The sequence below is a fragment of the Somniosus microcephalus genome, unplaced genomic scaffold (genome assembly GCF_052327205.1).
Source record: "Somniosus microcephalus isolate GS21.2 unplaced genomic scaffold, FLI_Smic_1.0 unresolved_chr2, whole genome shotgun sequence".
Lineage (NCBI taxonomy): Eukaryota > Metazoa > Chordata > Chondrichthyes > Squaliformes > Somniosidae > Somniosus > Somniosus microcephalus.
The window spans coordinates 65,413,676-65,441,521 of NW_028225180.1; the positions used below are offsets into that span (position 1 = coordinate 65,413,676).

The following is a 27,846-nucleotide window of genomic DNA, read 5'->3' on the forward strand; positions in this document are numbered from 1 at the left end:
AGGGGAAGGGAGGGAGAGGGGAAGGGAGGGAGGGGGAGGGAGGAGAGTGGTAGGGAGCGAGAGGAGAGGGGGAGGGAGGGAGAGAGTAAAGCAGGGGGAGGGAGAGAGAACGGGGAGGGAGAGGGGGAGGGGGAGGGAGGGAGAGAGGGGGGAGGGATGTAGAGGAGAGGGGGAGGGAGAGGAGAGAGGGAGGGAGGGAGAGGAGGGGGAGGGAGGGGGAGGAGAGGGGCAGGGAGGGAGAGGAGAGGGGAGGGAGGGAGTGAGTAAAGCAGGAGAGACAGGGTGAGGGAGAGAGAGGGTGAGGGAGGGAGAGAGTGAGGGGGTGGGAGAGGGAGGGAGAGCTCGCCTTTTTCCTTCCTTCCTTCGCAGGGGTCCATCAGGCCAGGCCTGAGGCGCTCCTTCCCCCCCTCTCCAGGCTAATCCCGAACTAAATCCAGCAGTCTCTCTCTCTCTTCCCCCCCCCCGTCTCTCTTCTTCCCCCAGTCTCCCTCTCTCTCTCTCTCTTCCCCCCATCTCTCTCTTCTCCCGTCTCTCTTTCTATCTATCTATATATCTATCTGTCTATCTATCTATCTTCTTCTATCTATCTATCTATCACCTCAATCAGGTCCCCCCTCAGTCTTCTCTGCTCCAAGGAAAACAACCCCAGCCTGTCCAGTCTCTCTTCATAGCTGAAGCGCTCCAGCCCAGGTAACATCCTGGTGAATCTCCTCTGCACCCTCTCCAATGTAGTCACATCCTTCCTATAGTGTGGCAACCAGAACTGCACACAGTATTCCAGCTGTGGCCTAACTAGCGTTTTGTACAGCTCCATCATAACCTCCCTACTTTTATATTCTACTAGCTGGGGGGGCCCGGCGTTGCCAGGACAATTTTGGGCCGCGCGGTTTACGGCCGGGTGCTGCCGCTCCCCCGCTCTGTGTCACTCTTTCCCTCCCTGACCCTCTCTCCCTCCCCCTCTCTATAACTTTTGAGTGTATAGCGGACAGACAGACGGAAGGACAGACAGACAGACAGATCGATCCTTTTATATATATAGATAGATAGATAGATAGAAGATAGATAGATGCCTTGGCTAATGAAGGCAAGTATCCCATATGCCTTTTTAACCACCTTATCTACCTGTCCTGCTGCCTTTAGGGATCTATGTTCGTACACACCAAGGTCCCTCTGATCCTCTGTCCTCCCTAGGGTCCTACCATTCATTGTGTATTCCCTTGCTTTGTTAGTCCTCCCAAAATGCATCACCTCACACTTTTCAGGGTTAAATTCCATTTGCCACTGTTTTGCCCAGCTGAACAACCCGTCTATATCGTCCTGTAGCCTGAGGCTTCCCTCCTCGCTATTAACCACTCCACCAATTTTTGTGTCATCTGCAAACTTACTGATCATACCTCCTACATTCATGGGAGGGGTTATAAGTTAAAGCTGCTATATAAGTGCAAGTGATTGTTGTGTTATAATGTGAGGTGTTATAATGCCAGCTTTACCTCACCACCATCTCTCTCAACCCCGCTGTTGCTTTTGATTTGTCACGCTGCTTGTCCAACGTCCTATATTGGACAAGCAGAAATTCGCTTAAAATAAATATTGGGAAGACTGAAGCTGTTGTTTTCGGTCTCCGCCACAAAACTCCATTCCCTAACCTCCGACTCCATCTCTCTCCCTGGGCTCTGTCTGAGGCTGAACCACACCATTCGCAACATTGCCGTCCTCTCTCTGATCCTGAGCTCAGCTTCCGATCCCATATCTTCTCCTTCACCAAGACCACCTATTTCCACCTCCGTAACATCGCCCATCTCCGCCCTTGCCTCAGCTCATCCGCTGCTGAAACCCTCATCCATGCCTTTGTTACCTCTAGACTCGACTATTCCAACGCACTCCTGGCCGGCCTCCCACATTCCACCCTACATAAACTTGAGCTCATCCAAACCTCTGCTGCCCCCGTGTCCTAACTCGCACCGAGTCCCGTTCACCCATCACCCCCTGTGCTCACTGCCCCGTGTCCTAACTCGCACCGAGTCCCGTTCACCCATCACCCCCTGTACTCACTGCCCCCGTGTCCTAACTCGCACCGAGTCCCGTTCACCCATCACCCCCTGTGCTCACTGCCCCGTGTCCTAACTCGCACCGAGTCCCGTTCACCCATCACCCCCTGTGCTCACTGCTCCGTGTCCTAACTCGCACCGAGTCCCGTTCACCCATCACCCCGTGTGCTCACTGCCCCGTGTCCTAACTCGCACCGAGTCCCGTTCACCCCTCACCCCCTGTGCTCGCTGACCTACTTTGGCTCACGGTCCAGCAACACCTCGATTTCAAAATTCTCATCCTTGTTTTCAAATCCCTCCAAGGCCTCGCCCCTCCCTATCTCTGTAATCTCCTCCAGCCCCACAACCCTCCGAGATATCTGCGTTTCTCCAATTAAGAACATAAGAAATAGGAGCAGGAGTAGGCCAATCGGCCCCTCAAGCCTGCTCCGCCATTCAATAAGATCATGGCTGATCTGATCCTAACCGCCAATCTACTATCACAGAACCATCTCCTGAATCTAACAGAATTAGACACACGAAATAGGAGCAGGATCAGGCTACATGGCCCCTGGGCCCGCTCCGCTACCCACAGGGCCATGTCCGATCCGAACCTCGACTCATGTCCAAATTCCTGCCGCTCTCCATAACCCTTAATTCCCTTTACTTCTAGGAAACTGTCTATTTCTGTTTTAAATTTATGTAATGATGTAGCTTCTACAGCTTTTTGGGGCAGCATATTCCATGGACCTACCACCCTCTGAGTGAAGTGGTTCCTCCTCATCTCAGTTTTGAAAGAGCAGCCCCTTATTCTAAGACTATGCCCCCTAGTTCTAGTTTCACCCATCATCGGGAACATCCTCCCCACATCCACCCGATCCAACCCCTTCACAATCTTATATGTTTCAATAAGATCGCCTCTCATTCTTCTGAACTCCAATGAGTAGAGTCCCAATCTACTCAACCTCTCCTCATATGTCCATCCCCTCATCCCCGGGATTAACCGAGTGAACCTTCTTTGTACTGACTCGAGAGCAAGTATGTCTATTCTTAAGTATGGACACCAAAACTGTATGCAGTATTCCAGGTGCGGTCTCACCAATACCTTGTACAATTGAAGCAATACCTCCCTATTTTTATATTCTATCCCCCTAGCAATGAAAGCCAACATTCCATTGGCCTTCTTAATCACTTGCTGCACCTGCATACTAACCTTTTGAGTTTCGTGCACCAGGACCCCCAGATCCCTTTGTACTTCAGTACTTTCCAGTTTCTTGCCATTAAGATAATAACTTGCTCTACGATTTTTCCTGCCAAAGTGCATAACCTCACATTTTCCAGCATTGTATTCCATCTGCCAAATCTCTGCCCACCTACTTAGCCTGTCTATGTCCCCTTGCAGGTTTTTTATGTCCTCCTCACTCACTACTTTCCCTCCCATCTTAGTATCATCTGCAAACTTTGATATGTTACACTCGGTCCCCTCCTCCAAATCGTTAATATAGATTGTAAAGAGTTAGGGACCCAGCACTGACCCCTGCGGAACACCACTAGTTACTGATTGCCAATCTGAGAACGAACCATTTATCCCAACTCTCTGCCTTCTGTTAGATAGCCAATCCTCTATCCATGCCAGAATATTACCCCCAATCCCGTGATTTTTTATCTTAAGCAATAATCTTTTGTGTGGCACCTTGTCAAATGCCTTTTGGAAGTCTAAATACACTACGTCCACTGGTTCCCCTTTATCCACCCTATATGTTACTTCCTCAAAGAACTCCAGCAAATTTGTCAAACATGACTTCCCCTTCATAAAACCATGCTGACTTTGTCTTATTAAATTATGATTATCCAAATGTCCTGTTACTGTCTCCTTAATAATGGACTCCAAAATTTTACCTACCACAGATGTTAGGCTAACCGGTCTATAGTTTCCAGCCTTCTGTCTACTGCCCTTTTTAAATAAGGGTGTTACATTAGCAGTTTTCCAGTCTGCCGGGACCTTTGCTGAGTCCAGGGAGTTTTGGAAAATTATTACCAATGCATCCACAATCCCTACCGCCACTCCCCTCAAGCCCCTAGGCTGTAAGCCATCAGGTCCAGGTGATTTATCCGCCTTGAGTCCCATTATTTTACCGAGTACCACTTCCTTAGTGATTTTGATCGTGTTTAGCTCCTCCCCCCCCCCTATAGCCCCCTGTTTGTCCAGTGTTGGGATATTCTTAGTGTCCTCTACTGTAAAGACTGATACAAAATATTCATTCAGTGTTTTTGCCATCTCCATATTTCCCACCATTAATTTCCTGGTCTCATCCTCTAAGGGACCATCCCCTGACTTTAATCACTCCACCATTGGTGGCCGTGCCTTCAGCTGCCTGGGCCCTAAGCTCTGGAATTTCCTCCCTAAACCTCTCCGCCTCTCTCTCCTCCTTTAAGATGTTCCTTGACGCAGCTTTTGGTCACCTGTCCCTAATATCTCCTTGTGTGGCTCGGTGTCAAATTTCTTTGATAATCGCTCCTGTGAAGCACCTTGGGATGTTTTACTGTGTTAAAGGCGCTATATAAATACAAGCTGTTTTGTTATAGTGTGAGGTCTTGTAGTGTAAGGTGTTATCGTGTGTGGTGTGTGTTTTATTAAATCATAGAATCATAGAAAGTTACAGCACGGAAGGAGGCCATTTCGGCCCATTGTGTCCACACCGGCCAACAAAGAGCTATCCAGCCTAATCCCACATCCCAGCTGTTGGTCCATAGCCCTGCAGGTTACAGCACCCCAAGTGCACATCCATGTACTTTTTAAATGTGATGAGGGTTTCTGCCTCTCCCACCCTTTCAGGCAGTGAGTTCCAGACCCCCACCACCCTCTGGGTGAAAAGATTTCTCCTCAACTCCCCTCTAATCCTTCTACCAATTACTTTAAATCTATGCCCCCTGGTTATTGACCTCTCTGCTAAGGGAAATAGGTCCTTCCTATCCACTTTATCTAGGCCCCTCATAATTTTATACACCTCAATTAAATCTCCCCTCAGCCTCCTCTGTTCCAAAGAAAACAACCCCAGCCTATCCAATCTTTCCTCATAGCTAAAATTCTCCAGCCCAGGCAACATCCTCGTAAATCTCTGTACCCTCTCTAGTGCAATCACATCCTTCCTGTAATGTGGTGACCAGAACTGCACGCAGTACTCTAGCTGTGGCCTAACTAGAGTTTTATACAGTTCACGCATCTTACATCCCTGCTCTTATATTCTACTAGCTGGGGGAGCCCGGCATTGCCAGGGCTTTTTTGGGCCGTGCGGTTGATGGCTCGGCGGTGCTGCTCCCGCGCTGTGTGTCACTCTTTCCATCCTTGACCCTGTCTCTTGAGCTCCCGGTGCGGCCGGGCACCGCGCGGCGGGTCGCGCGGTTTACAGCCGGCCGCTGACGCTCCCCCGTCCGTTCTGTGTCTCAGGCCGAGCGGTTGTGAGGCCCGGCCCGAGTGAGTGGAACTCACCTCCCGCTCCCGGAGCCGCAATGTGGGGGTTTGTTTGGCTGGTGCTGACGCTGTGGGGATGAAAAAAATGGCGGCGAAGTTTCGGGAGGCTGCAGGATTAGGCCCGCTCACAGACAGTGGATTGGTCAACCATCAGTTCAGTGAACTGTAGGATTGGTGAACCATCACGTCACTCAACGCTAATGAGCAGTAGGATTGGTCAACCGCTAATGAGCGGATTTTTGAACGTCCCCTCTCTCTGTCCCTCCCTCTCTCTCCCTCTCCCCTTCTCCTCTCCCTGCCTGCCTCCCTCCCTCCCCCCCCTCTCCCTCCCCCTATCTCTCCCTGCTTTCCTCTCTGTACCTCCCTCCCCTCTCCCTCCCTAGCGCCTCAGGCCTGGTGCCGTTGTGATAATTTGGCACCCGGGGAAGGGCTTTGAAAATTGAGCCAGGCCGTGGTGGCCGTGCGGGTATTAGCGCTTCAGGGCAGGCCGGGCTCTAGGGCCGAGACGGACCCCAGCTGAGCTGCCGGTGCTCCCGGCCGCGGGTGGCGCGGGCCGAGCGGTTGTGAGGCCCGGCCCGAGTGACCCCAACTCACCTCCCACTCCCGGAGCCGCAATGTGGGGGTTTGTTTGGCTGGTGCTGTCGCTGTGGGGATGAAAAAAATGGTGGCGAAGTTTTGGGAGGCTGGAGGATTAGGTCCTGCCCGTGACGCACCGATTGGTCAACCATCAGGTCACTGAACTGTAGGATTGGTCAACCAGCACGTCACTCAACGCTAATGAGAGGTAGGATTGGTCAACCGCTAATGAGCAGATTTTTGAGGATTTTTGAACGTTTTTTGTAGTGTCGGAACAATTTTTGTCTGACCAAAAAGTAAATACACCTATTAGACTCCCCTGATCATAACCTTTCTTTTGATATAACATGCGTTTAGGTACGCTCTATAACTTTTGAGTGTATAGCGGACAGACAGACAGACAAACCAACCGCTTTATATATAGACTAGCAGGGGGTGCCCGGCGTTGCCAGGGCAATTTTGGGGCACGCGGTCTCCCTGCCCCTGTCTGTCCCCTCTGTCTCTCCCTCTCCCTCCCTCCCCTCCGTCCCCCTCTCTCTGTCCCTCCCTCCCCACTCGCTGCGTAGCATCTCAGGGCCGGTGCGGTTGTGATACTGGCCATGCGGGGCCTAGCGCTTGAGGCCCGGCCAGGCTCTGGGGCCGAGACGGACCCCAGCTGAGCTCCCCCGCGGGTGGCGTGGTTGACGGCCAGCCGCTGCCGATGACCCGCCCGCTGTGTGTAAACTCACCTGCCGCTCCCGGAGTCGCAATGTGGGGGTTTGTTTGGCTGGTGTCCCTGTGGGGATGAAAAAAATGGCGGCGAAGTTTAGGGAGACTGGAGGATTAGGTCCCGCCCGTGACGCACCGATTGGTCAACCATCAGGTCACTGAACTGTAGGATTGGTCAAGCAGCACGTCACTCAACGCTAATGAGAGGTAGGATTGGTCAACCGCTAATGAGTGGATTTTTGAACGTTTTTTGTATAGTGATAAGCTTTCTTTTGATATAACATATGTGTAGGTACACTCTATAACTTTTGATTGTATAGCGGACAGACAGACAAACAGAGACAGAAAGACAGAGAGACAAACCGCTTTATATATATAGATAGATAAATAGAAGAAGAAGATAGATAGACAGATAGATATATAGACAGACATAGAGAGACGGGGGAAGAGAGAGAGAGAGAGAGAGACTGGGGGGAGAAGAGAGAGACGGGGGGAAGAGAGAGAGAGAGAGACTGCTGGATTTATTTCGGGATTAGCCTGGAGAGAGAGGGGGGGAAGGAGCGCCTCAGGCCTGGCCCGATGGACCCCTGCGAAGGAAGGAAGAAGGCGAGCTCTCCCTCCCTCTCACTCTTTCCCTCCCTCACCCTCTCTCTCTCCCTCCCCCTGTCTCTCCCTGCTTTACTCTCTCTCCCTCCCTCCCCTCTCCTCTCCCTCCCTGCCCCTCTCCTCACCCCTCTCCCCTCCTCCCTCCCTCCTCCCCTCTCCCTCCCTCCCTCCTCCCCTCTCCCGTCTCTCCCTCCTTTCCGGTACCAGAACGGAGTCAGTCCGACATCGGGAGGCCGGGTGCCCATCGCTCCGAAGCAAGCCCGGGGTTCCTCATCGTTAACGCGGCGGGCCTTTGGACCCGGTTGGCCGGGCGGCAGACGAACGCCTTTTGCTGCGGTGGGGGGGAGAGAGAGATGCCGCCGCTCACCTGCTCACTTCCCTCTTCCCCCGGGCTTTCGGGCTGCGTGGGGAAGAGAGAGTGAGACGCCGCCGCTCACCTGCTCGCTTCCCTCTTCCCCTGGGCTTTCGGGCTGCGCGGGGAAGAGAGAGAGAGGCTGGGGGGGGAGAGTGAGACGCCGCCGCTCACCTGCTCGCTTCCCTCTTCCCCCGGGCTTTCGGGCTGCGTGGGGAAGAGAGAGAGAGAGACTGGGGGGGGAGAGTGAGACGCCGCCGGTTGCCAGGGTAACCCTCCTCCCTCCCCCCCCCCCCTCCTGAGCGGCTACAGGCTGTGAGAGATGCCCGGGCCGGTTGCCGGGGAAAACCTTCTTCCCCCCACCCCGCCCTCCTGAGGGGCTACAGGCTGTGAGAGAGGCCCAGGCCCGGTTGCCGGGGAAATCCTTCCCCACCTCAACTCGCTCCCAAAATCCCCTCCACACACACACAAAGTGGGAAAAATAAATCAAGAGTTAGGAATCAAGATGGCCACCACCGGGGAAACCCTTCCCCACCTCAACTCGCTCCCAAAATCCCCTCCACACACACACACAAAGTGGTCAGACAAAAATTGTTCCGACAGTATACAAAAAAGGTTCAAAAAACGGCAACATTCCACTCATTAGCGTTGAGTGACATGATGGTTGACCAATCGTACAGGGGATTAACCTGATGGTTGACCAATCGGTGCATCACGGGGGGCATTTCATTGCGTGTGTGGGCGGGCCTAATCCTTCTGAGCTGAGGTGAGTGGTGGCCATCTTGATTCCTAACTCTTGATTTTTTTTCCCACTTTGTGTGTGTGTGGAGGGGATTTTGGGAGCGAGTTGAGGTGGGGAAGGGTTTCCCCGGCAACCGGACCTGGGCCTCTCTCACAGCCTGTAGCCCCTCAGGAGGGCGGGGGTGGGGGGAAGGTTTTCCCCGGCAACCGGGCCCGGGCCTCTCTCACAGCCTGTAGCCGCTCAGGAGGGCGGGGGAGGAGGGTTACCCCGGCAACCGGGCCCGGGCCTCTCTCACAGCCTGTAGCCGCTCAGGAGGGCGGGGGAGGAGGGTTACCCCGGCAACCGGGCCCGGGCCTCTCTCACAGCCTGTAGCCACTCAGGAGGGGGGGAGGGAGGAGGGTTACCCCGGCAACCGGCGGCGTCTCACTCTCCCCCCAGTCTCTCTCTCTCTCTTCCCCACGCAGCCCGAAAGCCCGGGGGAAGAGGGAAGCGAGCAGGTGAGCGGCGGCATCTCTCGCTCTCTTCCCCGCGCAGCCCGAAAGCCCGGGGGAAGAGGGAAGCGAGCAGGTGAGCGGCGGCGTCTCACTCTCTCTTCCCCGCGCAGCCCGAAAGCCCGGGGGAAGAGGGAAGCGAGCAGGTGAGTGGAGTGGCGGCGTCTCTCCCCCCCCACCGCAGCGAAAGGTGTTCGTCTGCCGCCCGGCCAACCGGGTCCAAAGGCGTTAATGATCAGGAACCCCGGGCTCGCTTCGGAGCGATGGGCACCTGGCCTCCCGATGTCAGACTGACTCCGTTCTGGTACCGGAAAGGAGGGAGAGACGGGGAGGGAGGGAGGGAGAGGGGCAGGGAGGGAGAGGAGAGGGGAGGGAGGGAGAGTATAGCAGGGAGAGACGGGGCAGGGAGAGAGAGAGGGTGAGGGAGGGAAAGAGTGAGGGGGTGGGACAGGGAGGGAGAGCTCGCCTTCTTCCTTCCTTCGCAGGGGTCGATCAGGCCAGGCCTGAGGCGCTCTTTCCCCCCCTCTCTCTCCAGGCTAATCCCGAACTAAATCCAGCAGTCTCTCTCTCTCTCTTCCCCCCCGTCTCTCTCTTCTCCCCCCCAGTCTCTGTCTTCTCCCCCCAGTCTCTCTCTTCCAACAACAACATGCCCTCAAAAAACCCTCGGCACCACCGGGCACTCCAGCTAGTATATAGATAAATAGATAGATAGATAGATAGATAGAAGAAGAAGATAGATATAGATAGATAGATGCCTTGGCTAATAAAGAAAAGTATCCCGTGTGCCTTCTTAACCACTAGTGCAATTAATGGTCACAAAGTTTAATATTGAAAGCCTCCGTTACAGCACCACCTACAGGTGTAACTCACATTGCAGGTAAACGCAGTCACCAACACTGGAGTTTGTGAGCTGAAGCGCTCATTTCCAAAGGGTCTCCTGATCGAAACGTGCTTGCACTGTTGTCGTGGGTTAACCGCCGATTGTCCAGAGATGTTATGACAGGAGATCGGAGGAACCCACACAGAACTTCTCCCCAGAAAGGCAGTGATGATCCACCCATTTTTAATCACATTATCTGACATTAATATTTTTCAGCTGGTGGTGAGATACAATCCCAGGGCGGAGTGCTGCTAGCGGGGGCCAATCAATCAACGCCAACCTCACCGAGAAACTGCTGCCAAACTGCAGCCCAAATCTCCCTCACAGGTAACCGTCCGGGATATTGCCTGGATTAACACTGGGCGGGTTATTACCGGGATTAACATCAGGATTCGGGTTAACCACAGCATTAACTGGGATTGATACAGAGCTTTGGGGAGAGAGCGGGGCAGTGGGATTAGTTTGGGATTGATACAGGGCTATGGGGAGAGAGCGGGGCAGTGGGTTTGGTTTGGGATTCATACAGGTCTCTGGAGAGAGTGGGGCAGTGGGATTAGTTTGGGATTGATACAGGGCTATGGGGAGAGAGTGGGGCAGTGGGATTAGTTTGGGATTGATACAGGGCTATGGAGAGAGAGCGGGGCAGTGGGATTAGTTTGAGATTGATATAGGGCTATGGGGAGAGAGCAGGTCTGTGGGTTTAGTTTGGAATTGATACAGGGCTATGGGGAGGAGAGCAGGGCAGTGGGATTAGTTTGGGATTGATACAGGGCTATGGGGAGAGAGCAGGTCTGTGGGTTTAGTTTGGGATTGATACAGGGCTATGGGGAGAGAGCAGGGCAGTGGGATTAGTTTGGGATTGATACAGGGCTATGGAGAGAGAGCAGTGCAGTGGGATTAGTTTGGGATTGACACAGGGTTATGGGGAGAGAGTGGGTCAGTGGGATTTGTTTGGGATTGATACAGGGCTATGGAGAGAGAGCAGTGCAGTGGGATTAGTTTGGGATTGACACGGCTATGGGGAGAGAGCGAGCCAGTTGGATTAGTTTGAGATTGATACAGGGCTATGGGGAGGAAAACGGGGCAGTGGGATTAGTTTGGGATTGGTACAGGGCTATGGGAAGAGAGCAGGGCAGTGGGATTAGTTTGAGATTGATACAGGGCTACGGGGAGAGAGCGGGGCGGTGGGATTAGTTTGGGATTGATACAGGGCTATGGGGAGAGAGCGGGGCAGTGGGATTAGTTTGGGATTGACACAGGGCTATGGGGAGAGAGCGGGGCAGTGGGATTAGTTTGAGATTGATACAGGGCTATCGGGAGGAAAGCGGGGCAGTGGGATTAGTTTGGGATTGAATCAGGGCTATGGGAAGAGAGCAGGGCAGTGGGATTAGTTTGGGATTGATACAGGGCTATGGGGAGAGCGCGGGGCAGTGGGATTAGTTTGGGATTGACACAGGGCTATGGGGAGAGAGCTGGGCAGTGGGATTAGTTTGGGATTGATACAGGGCTATGGGGAGAGAGCAGGGCAGTGGGATTAGTTTGGGATTGAATCCAAAACTGATCCCACTGCCCCATATTTCTAACACCACTGAGCCCTGGATTTCACCGATCCAATCCTTGTCTCGGTCGATCAATACCTGTTTACTTTGACTCTTTGCTTCCGTCCATCTATAAACGTTCGATCCCTGCTCTTATATTTCTGTTTATACCACTTGTCTGAATATTTTTAACTAGCTTCATCAGACAATTTCTCCAATGCCTTTATCTATCCAATGCGTCACTTCTCCAAAAGACCCAAATAAATGTGTCCAGGACAAAGCAGCCCGCTTGATCGGCGCCCCATCCACCACCTTAAACATTCACTCCCTCCACCACCGGCGCACCGTGGCTGCAGTGTGTACCATCTACAAGATGCACTGCAGCAACTCGCCAAGGCTTCTTCAGCAGCACCTCCCAAACCCGCGACCTCTTCCACCTAGCAGGCGCATGGGAACACCATCACCTCCAAGTTCCCCTCCAAGTCACACACCATCCTGACTTAGAAGTATATTGCCATTCCTTCATCGTCGCTGGGTCAAAATCCTGGAACTCCCTCCTTAACAGCACTGTGGGAGCACCTTCACCACACGGACTGCAGCGGCTCAAGAAGGAGGCTCACCACCACCTTCTCAAGGGCAATTAGGGATGGGCAATAAATGCTGGCCTTGCCAGCGACACCCACATAGAATCACAGAATCAAACATGACAGAAGGAGACCATTCCTGGCTGAACCTGAAAGAGCGGTCCAATCAGTCCCACTCCCCTCCTCTTCTCCAAATGACATCCTTTGTGACTGTGACCATGGTAAACTATCCCTCCTTGTCCTTCTTGACTTGTCTGCAGCCTTTGACATGGTTGACCACTCCATCCTCCTCCAACGCCTCTCCACCGTCGTCTAGCTGGGTGGGACTGCACTCGCCCAGTTCCATTCTCATCTATCTAATCGTAGCCAGAGAATCACCTGCAATGGCTTCTCTTCCCGCTCCCGCACCATTACCTCTGGTGTCCCCCAAGGATCTCTCCTTGGCCCCCTCCTATTTCTCATCTACATGTTGCCCCTCGGCGACATCATCCGAAAACAGCGTCGGTTTCCACATGTACGCTGATGACACCCAGCTCTACCTCACCACCTCTTCTCTCAACCCCTCCACGGTCTCTAAATTGTCAGACTACTTGTCCGACATACAGTTCTGGATGAGCAAAAATTTTGTCCAATTAAATATTGGGAAGACCGAAGCCATTGTTTTCAGTCCCTGCCACAAACTCCGTTCCCTAGCCACTGACTCCATCCCTCTCCCTAACATCTGTCTGAGGCTGAACCACACTGTTCGCAACCTTGGTGTCATATTTGACCCTGAAATGAGATTCCGACCACATATCCGCTCCATCACCAAGACCGCCTATTTCCCCCTCCGTAACATCGCCCGTCTCCGCCCTTGTCTCAGCTCATCCGCTGCTGAAACCCTCATCCAAGCCTTTGTTACCTCTAGACTTAACTATTCCAACGCACTCCTGGCCGGCCTCCCACATTCCACCCGACGTAAACTTGAGCTCATCCAAAGCTCTGCTGCCCCGTGTCCTAACTCGCACCAAGTCCCGTTCGCCCATCACCCCCTGTGCTCACTGCCCCGAGTCCTAACTCGCACCGAGTCCCGTTCACCCATCACCCCCTGTGCTCGCTGCCCCGTGTTCTAACTCGCACCGAGTCCCGTTCACCCATCACCCCCTGTGCTCGCTGCCCCGTGTCCTAACTCGCACCGAGTCCCGTTCACCCATCACCCCCTGTGCTCACTGCCCCGTGTCCTAACTCGCACCGAGTCCCGTTCACCCATCACCGCTGTGCTCACTGCCCCGTGTCCTAACTCGCACCGAGTCCCGTTCACCCATCACCCCTTGTGCTCACTGCCCCGTGTCCTAACTCGCACCGAGTCCCGTTCACCCATCACCCCCTGTGCTCACTGCCCCGTGTCCTAACTCGCACCGAGTCCCGTTCACCCATCACCCCCTGTGCTCACTGCCCCGTGTCCTAACTCGCACCAAGTCCCGTTCGCCCATCACCCCCTGTGCTCACTGACCTACACTGGCTCCCGGTCCGGCAACGCCTCAAAATTCTCATCCTTGTTTTCAAACCCCTCCATGGCCTTGCCCCTCCCTATCTCTCTAATCTCCTTCAGCCCCACAACCCCCCGAGATTCTGCCCTCTTGAGCATCCCTGATTTAAGACGCTCCTTAAATCCGACCTCTTTGACCAAGCTTTTGGTCACCTGCTCTAATTATGTGGCTCGGTGTCACATTTTTTGTGTTATAACACGCCTGTGAAACGCCTTGGGACGTTTTACTATGTTAAAGGCGCTATATAAATACAAGTTGTTGTTATAGCCTTGCAAATTCTTTCTTCCAACATCCCGAGATTGAATAACAATAAAAAAACTGCATACAAAACTGGTTCACAAATAGGAAACCAGCTGAACGATAGACCATTCGGCCCAACATGCCTGTGCTGGTGTTCATGTTACAGTTACTGCCCTGTTTAAGTCAACAACACCAACTTGTATTTATACAGCGCCTTTAACGTAGTGAAACATCCCAAGACGCTTCACTGGAACGATTATCAAACACAGTTTGACACCGAGCCCCAAAAGGAGATATTAGGGACAGGTGACCAAAAGCTTGATCAAAGAGGTAGGTTTTATGGAGTGTCTTAAAGGAGAGAGAGAGGCGGAGAGGTTTAGGGAGGGAATTCCAGAGCTTAGGGCCCAGGCAGCTGAAGGCACGACCGGCAATGGTGGAGCGATTAAAATCGGGGGATGCTCAAGGGGCTGGAATTGGAGGAGCGCAGGTACCAGGAAGTACATTCCGTGTTAAATGTCTTTTCTGCATTTCCTTTGCTCCATCTCGGGGATATTTGAGGGATCGTAGATGATAACATTTCACTGTGTTCCTCTTGTGCCTTTCCTTAGATCTGGGCTGGGAACATTGGGTTCTGTACCCCGAACAAATTACTTACGTGGTCTGCGTTAGCTGCAGGCACCCACGGGATGTGATGTCCTATCGCTGTCACCGGGACGGACCCACCTCCAGGTCAAAGGCCCGCAGGGTAGGTTTTGGCCTCGTGCATGAGCCACCTGTATCGAGCCTGGGCTGTAAGGTCAGCAGATTGGACAGTGGGGATAGCCTTTAATTCCAGCACTGGGCTGGCACACAGAGAAGAAGGTAGAGTCGGAGCACAATCTTTGAAACACAAGGACGAGGACAGAATCTATTTGGTTACAGTTGAGGAGTAAAAAGGGTCTGATCACGCTATAGGCCTCCAAATAGTGAGAGGGAAGTAGAGGAGCAAATCTGCAGGGAAATCGCAGATATGCAAGAGCTATGGAGTGGTGATATTGGGGGACTTTAATTACCCAAATATCGATTGGGATAATGCTAGGGTAAAGGGAAAGGAGGGGGAGGAATTTCTGAAATGTGTCCAGGAGAATTTCCTTGATCAATATGTTCTTGGCCCAACTACGAAGGAGGCATTGCTGGATCTGGTGCTGGGGAATGAGGTGGGCCAGGTTGACCAAGTGTCTGTGGGAGAACACTTGGGTACGAGTGATCATCGTATCATAAGATTTAGATTAGCAATGGAGAGAAGCAAGGAACAATCTAGAGTGGAACTTCTAAACTGGAATAGGGCTAACTTCAATGGGATGCGAAAGGATCTAGCCAGGGTAAAATCGAACCAAAGACTGAAAGGAAAAACTGTAACAGAACAATGGGTGATCTTTAAGGAGGAGATGTTCCAAGTACAGGCTAGGTACATTCCAACAAGAGGGAAGGGTAAGGGAACCAAAGTAAGGGCTCCTTAGATGACGAGGGAGATAGAGAAGATGATGAAACAAAAAAAGAGGGTGTATGATGCATGTCAGGTGAATTCTTCAAGGGAGAACCAGACCAAACACAATAAGTTGAGAGGGGAAGTGAAGATGAAAATAAGATTGGCAAAGAGAGAATATGAGAGTAGAATGGCGGTTAACATAAAAGGGAATCCAAAAATCTTCTACCGGCATGTAAACAGTAAGCGGGTAGTAAGAGGCAGGGTGGGGCCTATTAGATACAAAGAAGGTGTTATATGCTTAGAGGTGCAGGGCAAGGCTAGAATACTCAATGAGTACGTTGCATCGGTGTTTACTAAGGAGGTGGATGCTGACAAAATATCGGTAGAAGTGGAGAAGGTAGAAGCAATGGAAGGGGTGAAAATTAGACTGGATGTACAAGAAAGGCTGGGTATGCTTAGAGTGGACAAGTCGCCTGGTCCAGATGGCTTGCTAAGGGAATTGGGGGAGGAGATAGTGGAAGGGCTTGCCATAATTTTCCAATCTTCCCTAGATGCAGGGGAGGTCCCTGAGGATTGGAAAGTGGCAAATGTGACACCATTGTTCAAGAAAGTGTGTAAGGACAATCCTAGTAACTACAGGCTGGTCAGTTTAACATCAGTGGTGGGTAAAGTTTTAGAAACAATAATCAAGGAAAAAATTAACGGGCACTTGGAGAGGTTTAAGCTAATTAAGGAGAACCAACACGGATTTGTAAAAGGCAGATCGTGTGTGACTAATCTAATTGAATTTTTTGATGAAGTAACGGGGATTGATGAAGGGAATGCAATGGATGTTGTCTACATGGATTTTTGGAAGGCGTTTGACAAAGTACCACATAGAAGGCTGGTTAACAAAATTGAGGCGCATGGAATAGGTGGGTCAGTGGCAGCTTGGATAAGGAATTGGCTTAAGGACAGAAAACAACGAGTTGTGGTAAATTGTTGTTTTTCAGACTGGTGGATGGTAGACAGTGGTGTTCCCCAAGGGTCAGTGCTGGGGCTACTGCTTTTTTTGATATATACAAATGACCTGGATATTGGAATACAGAGTAGAATTTCTAAATTTGTCGATGACACCAAACTTGGGGTGTGGCAAACAATGAGGATGATACCAATCGACTGCAACAGGAAAGGCTAGCAGAATGGGCAGACAAGTGGCCAATGGAATTTAATACAGAGAAGTGTGAGGTGATGCATTTTGGCAGAAGGAACAGGGAGAGGCAATATACACTTAATGGCACAGTTTTAAAGAGTGTGCAGGGACAGAGGGACCTGGGAGTTAATGTGCATAGGTCCCTGAAGGTGGCAGGACATATTGAGAGAGTGGTTAACAAAGCATATGGGATCTTGGGCTTCATAAATAGAGGTATTGAGTAAAAAAGTAGAGAAGTTATGCTGAATCTTTATAAAGCGCTGGTTAGGCCACAATTTTTGTCTCTCCATTCCCAGATGTGTGACTATTTTTGTTCCGCCATTCCCAGATATGTGTGACTATTTTTCATCCTCCATTCCCAGATGCGTGACTATTTTTGTCCCTCCATTCCCAGATGTGTGTGACTATTTTTCTTCCTCCATTCCCAGATGTGTGACTATTTTTCTTCCTCTATTCCCAGATGTGTGACTATTTTTGTCCCTCCATTCCCAGATGTGTGTGACTATCTTTGTCTCTCCATTCCCAGATGTGTGACTATTTTTCTTCCTCCATTCCCAGATGTGTGACTATTTTTCTTCCTCCATTCCCAGATGTGTGACTATTTTTGTAGACCATTCCCAGATGTGTGTGACTATTTTTGTAGACCATTCCCAGATGTGTGTAACTATTTTTGTCTCTTCACTCTCAGATGTGACAATTTTTGTTCCTCCATTCACAGATGTGTGTGACTATTTTTGTTCCTCCATTCCCAGATTTGTGTGACTATTTTTGTTCCTCCATTCCCAGATTTGTGTGACTATTTTTGTTCCTCCATTCCCAGATGTGTGACTATTTTTCTTCCTCCAATCCCAGGTGTCTATTTTTATACACCATTCCCAGACATGTGTGATGGGACAGTGTAGAGGGAGCTTTACTCTGTACCTAACCCGTGCTGTCCCTGCCCTGGGACTGTTTGATGGGACAGTGTAGAGGGAGCTTTACTCTGTATCTAACCCGTGCTGTACCTGCCCTGGGAGTGTTTGATGGGACAGTGTAGAGGGAGCTTTACTCTGTACCTAACCTGTGCTGTACCTGTCCTGGCAGTGTTTGATGGGACAGTGTAGCGGGAGCTTTACTCTGTATCTAACCTATGCTGTACCTGCCCTTGGAGAGTTTGACGGGATAGTGTAGAGGGAGCTTTACTCTGTATCTAACCCGTGCTGTACCTGCCTTGGGAGTGTTTGATGGGACAGTGTAGAGGGAGCTTTACTCTGTATCTAACCTGTGCTGTACCTGCCTTGGTAGTGTTTGATGGGACAGTGTAGAGGGAGCTTTACTCTGTATCTAACCCGTGCTGTACCTGCCCTGGGAGTGTTTGTTGGGACAGTGTAGAAGAGTCGATGAAAATTGTGTGAAGGTAAAATTTGTCCGAATGCCAATCCAATGGGCTGCTCCGTGTGAATGTTTGTTTATATAGGAGCAGGAGTAGGTCATTCAGCCCCTCAAGTCTGTTCCACCATTCAATTAGATCATGGCTGATCTTTGGCCCATAATCATCAAAAATCTATCAATCTCAGTTTTGAAATTTTAAATTGAACCGCAAACTCAACAGCTTTTTGGGGGAGTTCCAGATTTCCACCACCCTTTGTGTGAGGAAGTGCTTCCTGACATCACCCCTGAACAGCCTGGCTCTAATTTTAAGGTGATGCCCCCTTGTTCTGGACTCCCCCCCACCAGAGGAAATAGTTTCTCTCTCTCTACCCTGTCGAATCCTTTAATCATCTTAAACACCTCAATCAGATCACTGATTAATCTTCTACATTCAAGGGCTTACAAGGCAACCTGTCCTCAGAATTTAACCCTTTTCACCCCAGTATCATTCTGGTGAATCTGCACTGCACCCTCTCCGAGGCCAGTACAGGTATATCCTTCCTGAGGTGCGGAGCCCAGGACTGAACGCAGTCCATAAGGTGTGAACTGAATGTCTGCAGCAAGGCAGGATTTTAACACATTGGTGGGTAATGTTGTTCTGAATGATGTTCTCCTTTGGGCCCCACAGAGGGGCTGCTGTAAGGCGGTGAAGACGGTTTGGATTCCCATTGTGTACGTGGATGAAGATCTGTCCTTGGTCACAAGCAATATTCCTCTGACTGAGCAATGCGGCTGGTAGCTGGAGGAGGAGGAAGCAGTGAGATTGAGAGTGGAGAAAGTCTCTCCTCTTTACAGTAACAAACTATTCCAAATATCTGCATTCTGATCAACTGGACTACACCAGCACATTGAGAAATAATATTTTCCAATAGATTTCCAGGAGGAAAGGGTCCAATTGAAGTAGGAATGTGCAAATTCAGGCATGGAGGAGAGAAAGTTGGTGATGAGGAGTTTTGGTGTGGTTGGAGAGTTTGTTTATTTGTAGCTGTGGGTGGTGTCAATGACCATCTATGAGGTGCGGTGAGAGTTAACTGCTCATTCTCTCAGTGCAATTCTTTTACAAGTTAAAATACAGAACCAAATTTAAATGTGACTGCATTTGGGGAAGGATTGTGCAGCGCACAGCTCGAATGTAGAGCCAAGGAAGCTTTCACTGGTCTACAATACACCAGGCGTGGGTTCAGTGCAGGATCCCCACTGCCCGCTCCCCATCCCCACCTCGATCCCCAGCGCCCGCGCGATCCCCACCGCTCCGCGCGATCCCCACCGCCCGCTCAATCCCCACCGCCCATTCTCTCACCCAATCCCCCCATCGGTCACTCTCCCCGTCCCACCACCGCTTGATCTCCTCCCTGCCCTCAACCGTCTCTCTCCCCCACACCCCCCCCCCCCGTCTCTTCCCCACCCCCTCTCCCACTCTCCTCCCCTCCCTCTCACTCCCCTCCAACCCCACAATCTCCCCCGCCCTCTCCTCCCTCCCACTCTCCTCCAAACTCCCCATTCCCCAATCTCCCCCTCCCTTCCAGTCCCTCCCAATCCCCTCCCTCCCATTCCCCAATCTCCCCCTCCCACCCTCACTGTTTCCTAATGACTCCAGCCACCTCTGCCCCTCCAGCTCGCTCCCCGTGGAAAAGTATTTATTAATAATGCAGGTTTGCAGTGGACCCTGGATTCAGAGAATGATGAAATAGAATGTGAACATGCACTCTATTACAAGGAGAGATCCTTCATTTTGCATTCTGTATAACTTGCAAATATTAAAACGATATTTTTGGTGTTTCTCACATTCCGCTGAAGTCCTTTCTTCGCCCCCGGGTCCTCAGTCACCTCCTGTTAGTTCAGTGTTAATCTCTACTCAAAATGGGCATTAGAAAATGTCAAAATGAAGCAACTCTGCAACGGCAGTGGAGCCTGTGAATGATAGACGGGGAACAAACCAGGCCTGGATTTGCTAGAAACAGAAATTGCGTCTTAAAACAATAAAGATCGTATCTTTCCCCAAAATAATCTGTCATGTTATTTATAAAAGAAAAAATATCTCCTCTTGGTTTTCCCTCCCAGGTGTGAAGCCAAACAGCTACTGTCAAAAAGACTTGCCTTTCACGACCTCAGGACATCCCAAAGCGCTTTTGAAGTGTGGTCACTGTTGTAATGTGGGAAACGCAGCAGCCAATTTGCGCACAGCAAGCTCCCACAAACAGCAATGTGATAACGACCAGATCACGTGTTTTAGTGATGTTGGTTGAGGAATAAATATTAGCCCCAGGACACCGGGGAGAACGCCCCTGCTTTTACATCCACCTGAGAGGGGGCAGACAGGGCCCCAGTTTAACTTCTCATCCGAAAGACAGCACCTCCGCCAGTGCGGCGCTCCCTCAGTACTGCCCCATCGAAAGTGCGGCGCTCCCTCAGTACTGCCCCTCCGACTCCCACCCTCTCCTCCCTCCTATTCCCCCCCAACCTCCCCCCTCCCACCCCCAGTACTGCCCCTCCGACAGTGCAGCATTCCCTCAGCACCTCCCCTCAGTACCGCCCCTCCGACAGTGCGGCGCTCCCTCAGTACCGCCCCTCCGACACTCCCTCAGTACTGCCCCTCCGACAGTGCGGCACTCCCTCAGTACTGGACTGGGAGTGTCAGCCTGGATTTTTGTGCTCAAGTCTCTGGAGTGGGACCCGAACCCACCACCTTCTGACTCAGAGGCGAGGGTGCTACCCACTGAGCCACGGCTGACAGGCCTGATCAGACCCGTGTGTGAACTCTGCCCGCGCCAGGGAGCCGAGACTGAACTTTCCCTGCCCTTTAGCAGCTTCCAAATTAAAATGACGTGGTTATTATCGCGGGGAATTGAAATGTCTCTTGCACGCACAAGGGCTGGGCTTTCCCGACGTTGCCTCAACAGTGTCAGGTTGGGCCTTGTGCCCATCGCCCCCTTTGCCCAGATTCCTGGGTCAGTGCTCACGAAGGGTTTAAAATAGAGTAAATATTTCCAATGGCTGAAGGGTCGGTAACCAGAGGGCCCAGATTTAAGGTGATTGGCAAAAGAACCAGGAGCGACATGAGGTAAAACGTTTTTAAGCATCAGAAAATAAGAACTAGCAGTAGGCCATTCAATAAGATCATGGCTGATCATCGACTTCAACTCCACTTTCCCGCCCGATCTCCATATCCCTTAATTCCCCATGAGCCCTCTGGGGCAGAGAATTCCAAAGATTCACAACCCTGAGTGAAGAAATTCCTCATCTCAGTCTTAAATGGCCAACCCCTTATTCTGAGACGATGCCCCCTAGTTCTAGACAATCCAGTCAGGAGGAAACAACCTCTCAGCATCTACCCTGTCAATCCCCTTCAGAATCTTATGTTTCAATGAGATCTGGGACAGGAAGGAGCTGTACCAATGGGACAGGCTCTACCTGAAGCGGGATGGGACCCATGCCCTAGCGAAAAGGGTAAATAGGGAGGTGGCAAAGGCTTTAAACTAGTAAGGAAGGATCTACAAGAAACATAAGCAGCCTAAATATAAACAAAACAGGAAGAGAGAGCATAGGAAAGAATAAAGGGAGGACATTGATATCAAGGGAGCAAATAGAGTTAGAACAGGAGTCTGAAAAGATGGTTAAACAAAGTGAGAGGAACTATTAAAAAGGAGTTAAACTGAGACCCCCCCACAGCTGGAGAGACACAACCCCAACACTAAGTTCTAGGAAGGACCATAGATTCTACTCGATTCCTCCCAGGTGTCAGGGACTCAACCAGCAGTGCCTCAAAACCCTTCGGCAGATCAGTGCCCTGATGGACATCTTTATTAACTCCTACCTCACAGCAGGCCAGCAGTCGATGTGAAGAGGGAACGAGACCAGCCTCAGGCAATGGGGTCAATAATAAAAGGGGCTCCCTCGGACCGGTCCTAACCTATTGTAATTATTAAGACCCACTTTTACCAACTCACCTCAATAATCTCAGTGATGTTTCACTCCGACACCGGGAACTCCGTCCCCACCAGGTGAGTTCCTGAACCGAGGTCGCTCCGTCCCCGCCGGGCGCCATTTTATGTTCGGACGAAGCTCCCGCTACAGGCAAGTGGGCCCTGACGCCATATTAACCAGAATTTGGTGCGATTCACCCCGTGGAGAACCTGACAGAGCCGTGCCAGGACAGAGGCCGAGGTCAGTCTCTGTTTCACTCTTCAGGACAATTACTCAAGCCTCTCCTGCCTCCCCAGCCCTAAACACACATTGAGCTGTTGCCGTGGGTGACCAACTCCCGCCGGCCGGCCTCGAGGTCGTTCCTGCCGGCTGCGGGCGGGAGGTAGACATGAAGCATTAACATCGACCCTGCCTGGCTTGCTCCCCTCCCCACCCCAGCAGGGCCTGGGTGAGCAGGCCCCATTCCGACATAAAACAGGCCCAATTCCAGCTTTCAATTGAAAATTAATTTTATTGTCAGAACATCTGCACAAAAAAATTCCCAAAGAATGAAATGTTGTACAGTGAAAGGCCGCAGTCACTGGCCACTCCCACAGGGAGCAGGAGGAAAAGCTGAGTAGACACACAATGAAAGCTGGAAAAGCAAGTTTTGAAAGGTTCAGCCCTCAAACACTGCGAGCGTCGCTCTTTGACACAATGTGCGGGTCTAACTGCTCAGGTTCCACTCTCCCCTCGGGCCTGCAGTTCCGACAACTTTCACACAGGAAGCACATTTCAATCAGCAAACTGGTCGCGTGTTGTACAGACTGAACGGCCTCTGCTCAAACCTCCAATACCAGATACAGAGACTAAATAACCCACCCTGATTCATCCCGCACTGCTTCTCACTAAAACTGTACAAAACCCTGGCGTTTACAGCGAATTATCCCAGTGTTTGATACAACCAATTATTTTTGGAGTTAGTGTATAATTAAAGAGAAATTCATTCCACGTTGCTCCCTTAATTATGACTGTTGCAAGCATTTCCTGAAATAACCATTCTACCTCCCTCAGCCTTGCCCACAGGGGGCGGAGCAAGTGGGATAGGTTAAGCGTCCTACGTCCACATTTAGAATGGAACGGCGCTCAACTGGCCGCACCCTCCCGCCACATTACAAATATGGACTCGGGGATTTATAGCGGGAAAAGTTGATGGGAAGTGAGTCTCGAGATTGTATACAATGATATTCAAAACTTGCTGAAGGCAGGCAGGACCCATGCACGAGTTAGAGGGGGCGGGTCAGGGTGCGAGAGTCGGAGGGGGCAGGTCAGGGTGAGAGAGTCGGAGGGGCAGGTCAGGATGCGAGAGTCGGAGGGGGCAGGTCAGGATGCGAGAGTTGGAGGGGATCAGGTCAGGGTGCGAGAGTTGGAGGGCAGGTCAGGGTGCGAGAGTCGGAGGGGGCAGGTCAGGGTGCGAGAGTCGGAGGGGGCAGGTCAGGGTGCGAGAGTCGGAGGGGGCAGGTCAGGGTGCGAGAGTCGGAGGGGGCAGGTCAGGGTGCGAGAGTCGGAGGGGAGCAGGTCAGGGTGCGAGAGTCAGAGGGGCAGGTCAGGGTGCGAGAGTCGGAGGGGCAGGTCAGGGTGCGAGAGTCGGAGGGGCAGGTCAGGGTGCGAGAGTCGGAGGGGGCAGGTTAGGGTGCGAGAGTCGGAGGGGCAGGTCAGGGTGCGAGAGTCGGAGGGGCAGGTCAGGGTGCGAGGGGCAGCCAAATCATTCCATGCAGGTCATAAGGTCTAAGATCTGAAGGGAGAAACACTGGTTTAGAGCCCATCTCCCTCCCTCAGTTCTGGCTAACTTCTTTCAAAATTCTGATTTTAAAAAAGTGGAATCATTCTTAAAGAAATAACCCCATTTCCCTCAATCCCTCTGAATGGGTCAGAAACATCAGGAAATCCAGCCCAGGCCTTGCCTGTGGACAGACCAGGAGCAGCATCGCGGGCAGGAGGCTGGGAACAATCCCTGTGCTGGGTCAGGTCAGCCTGTACGGGGCCCTTCAGAACAATTCACAAACATTATTGCATTTGGCAGAAAAGCTACGACAGCAATACATCTCGAACACAACGGCAAACCAAGTGCAAACCATCTTGGTGGCTGGTTTCCGAACGAGTGCCCGAGAGCTGGGAGGGGAAGAGACTCCCACCCATTCCCATTGGTTATTGGAGACCAGGGAGGAAAAAAAACAAGAAAAAGCATTTCAACCCGAGGGGAAACAATATTACTCCTCAGGTGTGCGTGCGTTTCTAGGGCAGGTTAAAGGTGGAGTGGCTGCAACTATTCAGGTACAAGTCCAACCCAGTAAAGGAGAGGCAGCCCGATCCCCCTTCCCTGCGGCATCCCTCCAGTCAAACACTGCACCTCGGAACGAGCGGGAGAGGAAATTCTACACGTTACACATCTTTCCAAAAGAGGTTGCATGGCTGGCTCAGGACAGCGAAGTGTATAGGTCCCACATCCCGATCCACGGAACGTCCGAGGACACTGACTGCACACAGGACTCTCTCAGATTGGTCGGAGACACTTGACTACAGGCCAATTACTGACTGCAACGCTACAAATTAAAACACTACCCTCCATTCCAATAGTTAAAGCTCCGCGTTTAATGCAAAGAAACCGTATTGTAAATTAACACCCACCCCACTGAGCACCCTCCAGACACACACGGGCCAATATGACACACACGCACACGTCCCCGAGGGCGGTTACTCAATGAGTTTCTTGGCTTTGAAGAAACGCCGGAGGTAGAAGACCTGCCAGGTGGCCAGGCCAACGAGACAGCACATGGAGAAGATGCTGAAGTACAGGACTCGGGCACTGGTCGACTCTGCGGAGAGAGAAGAGATCGTCAAACAGATTGTAGGAGTGGGTTTAATTTGCGCTCAGAATCACTTCTTTTGAGGTAGCCCTCCTCCTTTCTTTAGTTTTGCTCCGCTAAGCACCATTTCCCTGCTCCCAGGCCACTGCTGCCACTTCTGGCCCTTAGATTTTCTCAGGTTAACAGCTCAGGTGAGAGCATCGGCATTGCAGGACATTCGCCGAGCATCAGTCTGTCCACCGTTAACAAAGATCAAAACCCTTCCTAACTGGTCAATCCTCAGAGACGATCCCTTCTGTCTCTTGACCTCTTCCTGTTACTGTCCTTCCCCAAAAACGTATTCCACAACTCTTTCCTAAAGAGGTTGCACCCATCTTACACCAACTCCCTGATTCAGAGGGGAAGCCTCCAGCCCATGGAGCTCACCTCTCCACGGAAACCTGACAGCCCATTGAAGGACTCAGTATTTTCCCACCACTATCCTACCCACAACCTCCTCCGCCTATTGCTTCCTGACTGCACTTGCCAGAGTGTGTACACATGCCGCCTTAGCCTAGATACTTGGAATGAAAACACGAAGGGCCTTATCTGCCTCGACAAGGTCCCCTCTCAGTCACCTCCTTTCAGGCGAAAAAGCCCAACTTTTGTAACATTTGGCGGGGCAGGCTCGAGGGGCCGTGTGGCCTACTCCTGCTCTTATTTCTTATGTTCTTGTGTCCTGCGTCAGCCGTGGTTCAGTTGGTCTCACTCTCTCTCCTGCCTGAGTCAGAAGGTTGTGGGTTCAAGTCCCACTCCAGAGACTTGAGCCCAAAAATCAGGCCGCACTGTCGGAGGGGCAGTACTGGGGGGGCGCCGCACTGTCGGAGGGGCAGTACTGGGGGGGCGCCGCACTGTCGGAGGGGCAGTACTGGGGGAGCGCCGCACTGTCGGAGGGGCAGTACTGGGGGAGCGCCGCACTGTCGGAGGGGCAGTACTGGGGGAGCGCCGCACTGTCGGAGGGGCAGTACTGGGGGAGCGCCGCACTGTCGGAGGGGCAGTACTGGGGGAGCGCCGCACTGTCGCAGGGGCAGTACTGGGGGAGCGCCGCACTGTCGGAGGGGCAGTACTGGGGGAGCGCCGCACTGTCGGAGGGGCAGTACTGGGGGAGCGCCGCACTGTCGGAGGGGCAGTACTGGGGGAGCGCCGCACTGTCGGAGGGGCAGTACTGGGGGAGCGCCGCACTGTCGGAGGGGCAGTACTGGGGGAGCGCCGCACTGTCGGAGGGGCAGTACTGGGGGAGCGCCGCACTGTCGGAGGGGCAGTACTGGGGGAGCGCCGCACTGTCGGAGGGGCAGTACTGGGGGAGCGCCGCACTGTCGGAGGGGCAGTACTGGGGGAGCGCCGCACTGTCGGAGGGGCAGTACTGGGGGAGCGCCGCACTGTCGGAGGGGCAGTACTGGGGGAGCGCCGCACTGTCGGAGGGGCAGTACTGGGGGAGCGCCGCACTGTCCCAGGCCCCGTCTGCCTTCTCAGGTGGACGTAAAAGATCCCACGGCCACTATTGGAAGAGGAGCAGGGGGAGTTCTCCCCGGTGTCCTGGACAATATTTATCCCTCAACCAACATCACTAAAACAGATTATCTGGTCATTATCACATTGCTGTTTGTGGGAGCTTGCTGTGCGCAAATTGGCTGCCGCGTTTCCTACATTACAACAGTGACTTCAAAAGTACTTAATTGGCTGCGAAGCGCTTTGGGACATCCTGAGGGTGTCAAAGGCGCTATGGAAATGCAAGTTTTTGAAAGGTGCTATGGGGAGAGTTATACCCACAACCTCCTGACTCAAAGGGGAGAGTGGCGCTGACTGAGGAACGACAGGATCCCCGGGGCCAAGGGCAGTGCGGAGCTCCAGATTAAAGCACGCTGCCCGAGCCCCGCGGGGGCTGCTCCTACCGTTGGTGTCCCTCATCTCCTCCTCTCGCTGCTTCATGTAGGCAAAGTCGTTGACGATCGATTCGGACAGATCCTCCAATCTCCGCAGCTCCACCTCCAGAGGTTTCAGCTTCTCCGCCTTGGCAATCTGGGCAGAGGGGGAGATGGAAGGGTGTAAATGCGTTGGAAACAGTTCAGAGAAGGTTTACTAGACTCATACCTGGAATGGGCGGGTTGTCTTGAGGAAAGGTTGGACAGGCTGGGCTCGTATCTGCTGGTGTTGCAAAGAGTAACAGGTGACTTGATTGAAACATACAAGATCCTGAGGGGGTCTGGACAGGGTGGATGTGGAGAGGATGTTTCCTCTTGTGGGAGAATCTAGAACTAGGGGTCACTATTTACAAATAAGGGGTCACCCATTTAAGACAGAGATAAGGAGAATTTTTTTCTCAGAGGGTGGTGAGTCTTTGGAACTCTCTTCCTCAGAGGGCGGTGGAAGCAGAGTCTTTGAATATTTTTACGGCAGAGGTAGATAGATTCTTGGTGAGCAAGGGGGGTGAAAGGTTATCGGGGTTTGGCGGGAATGTGGAGTAATCGGATCAGCCGTGATCTTATTGGATGACTGAGCAGGCTTGAGGGGCCGAGTGGCCGACTCCTGGCTCCTAATTCATATGTTCATATGAAAGAGACACCGTCTGTAGGCTCTTCGAGACCCCACGAGAACCCTCTCACCCCCCCCCCCCGAACCACACGCATACAGCGAACGCGCGCACACACGACTGCAGTGACAGTAGACACACACACACACACACACAGAACTCACTACCACGTAGTGGTTGAGGCGAATAGCAGAGATGCATTTAAGGGGAATAGAAGGACACGGGGCAGGGTGGGAAGAGGTTATTCGAGTGAGAATGGGGCATAAACTCCAGCGTAGACCTGTTGGGCCGAATGGCCTGTTTCTGTGCTGTACAGTCGGTGTCAGTACAGCAGGGCAGGGAATATAAAGTGTGGGAACTTACATCTTCATAGTTCTTGGCTTCAACTCCATGTTTGGTGTTGAGAATAATCAGCTGGTCAGGAACTCGGAAATGGCCTAACAAAAAAAAAACACCAAGCTCAGAACCTCCGACACGACCTCCGACCCTTCAAGGTGGATTTGTGCTCCTAATTCACGTGTTTTATTCCTTATGTATTTGTGCATATTTGCCCTGATGCTGCTCTTCCAACTTTTTAAACTTATCACACGTGTTCTTCATCCCCGCGGTGGTACTTGATCAGTTATTTTGTCCGAGATTTTTTTCGGAACCTGAAGTATTTATATTGCCCGCAACACTATTTACAATCTGGA

General features: G+C 52.0%; 2 protein-coding genes across 2 annotated transcripts in view; one reads left to right on the plus strand and one right to left on the minus strand.

The window, feature by feature from the left end:
• LOC147092754 (uncharacterized) overlaps positions 1-19,822 on the plus strand; it is a 43,942-nt gene extending 24,120 nt beyond the window's left edge. The window contains exons 3-5 of the mRNA XM_085975674.1: positions 10,071-10,181; positions 14,354-14,490; positions 18,444-19,822. Of these exons, the coding sequence (XP_085831800.1) occupies positions 10,071-10,181; positions 14,354-14,490; positions 18,444-18,554 (359 nt within the window). The 3' untranslated portion in view covers positions 18,555-19,822. The remainder of the gene's footprint in view (positions 1-10,070; positions 10,182-14,353; positions 14,491-18,443) is intronic.
• Positions 19,823-22,230: 2,408 nt separating this feature from the next.
• Positions 22,231-27,754, minus strand: tmed10 (transmembrane p24 trafficking protein 10). The gene is made up of 4 exons (XM_085975675.1): positions 27,726-27,754; positions 27,518-27,641; positions 26,517-26,643; positions 22,231-24,594 (listed from the first exon to the last, which is right to left on the minus strand). Exons 1-4 carry the CDS (start codon positions 27,752-27,754, stop codon positions 24,473-24,475), a joined length of 402 nt encoding a protein of 133 aa, XP_085831801.1. The 3' UTR covers positions 22,231-24,472.
• Positions 27,755-27,846: the final 92 nt, after the last annotated feature.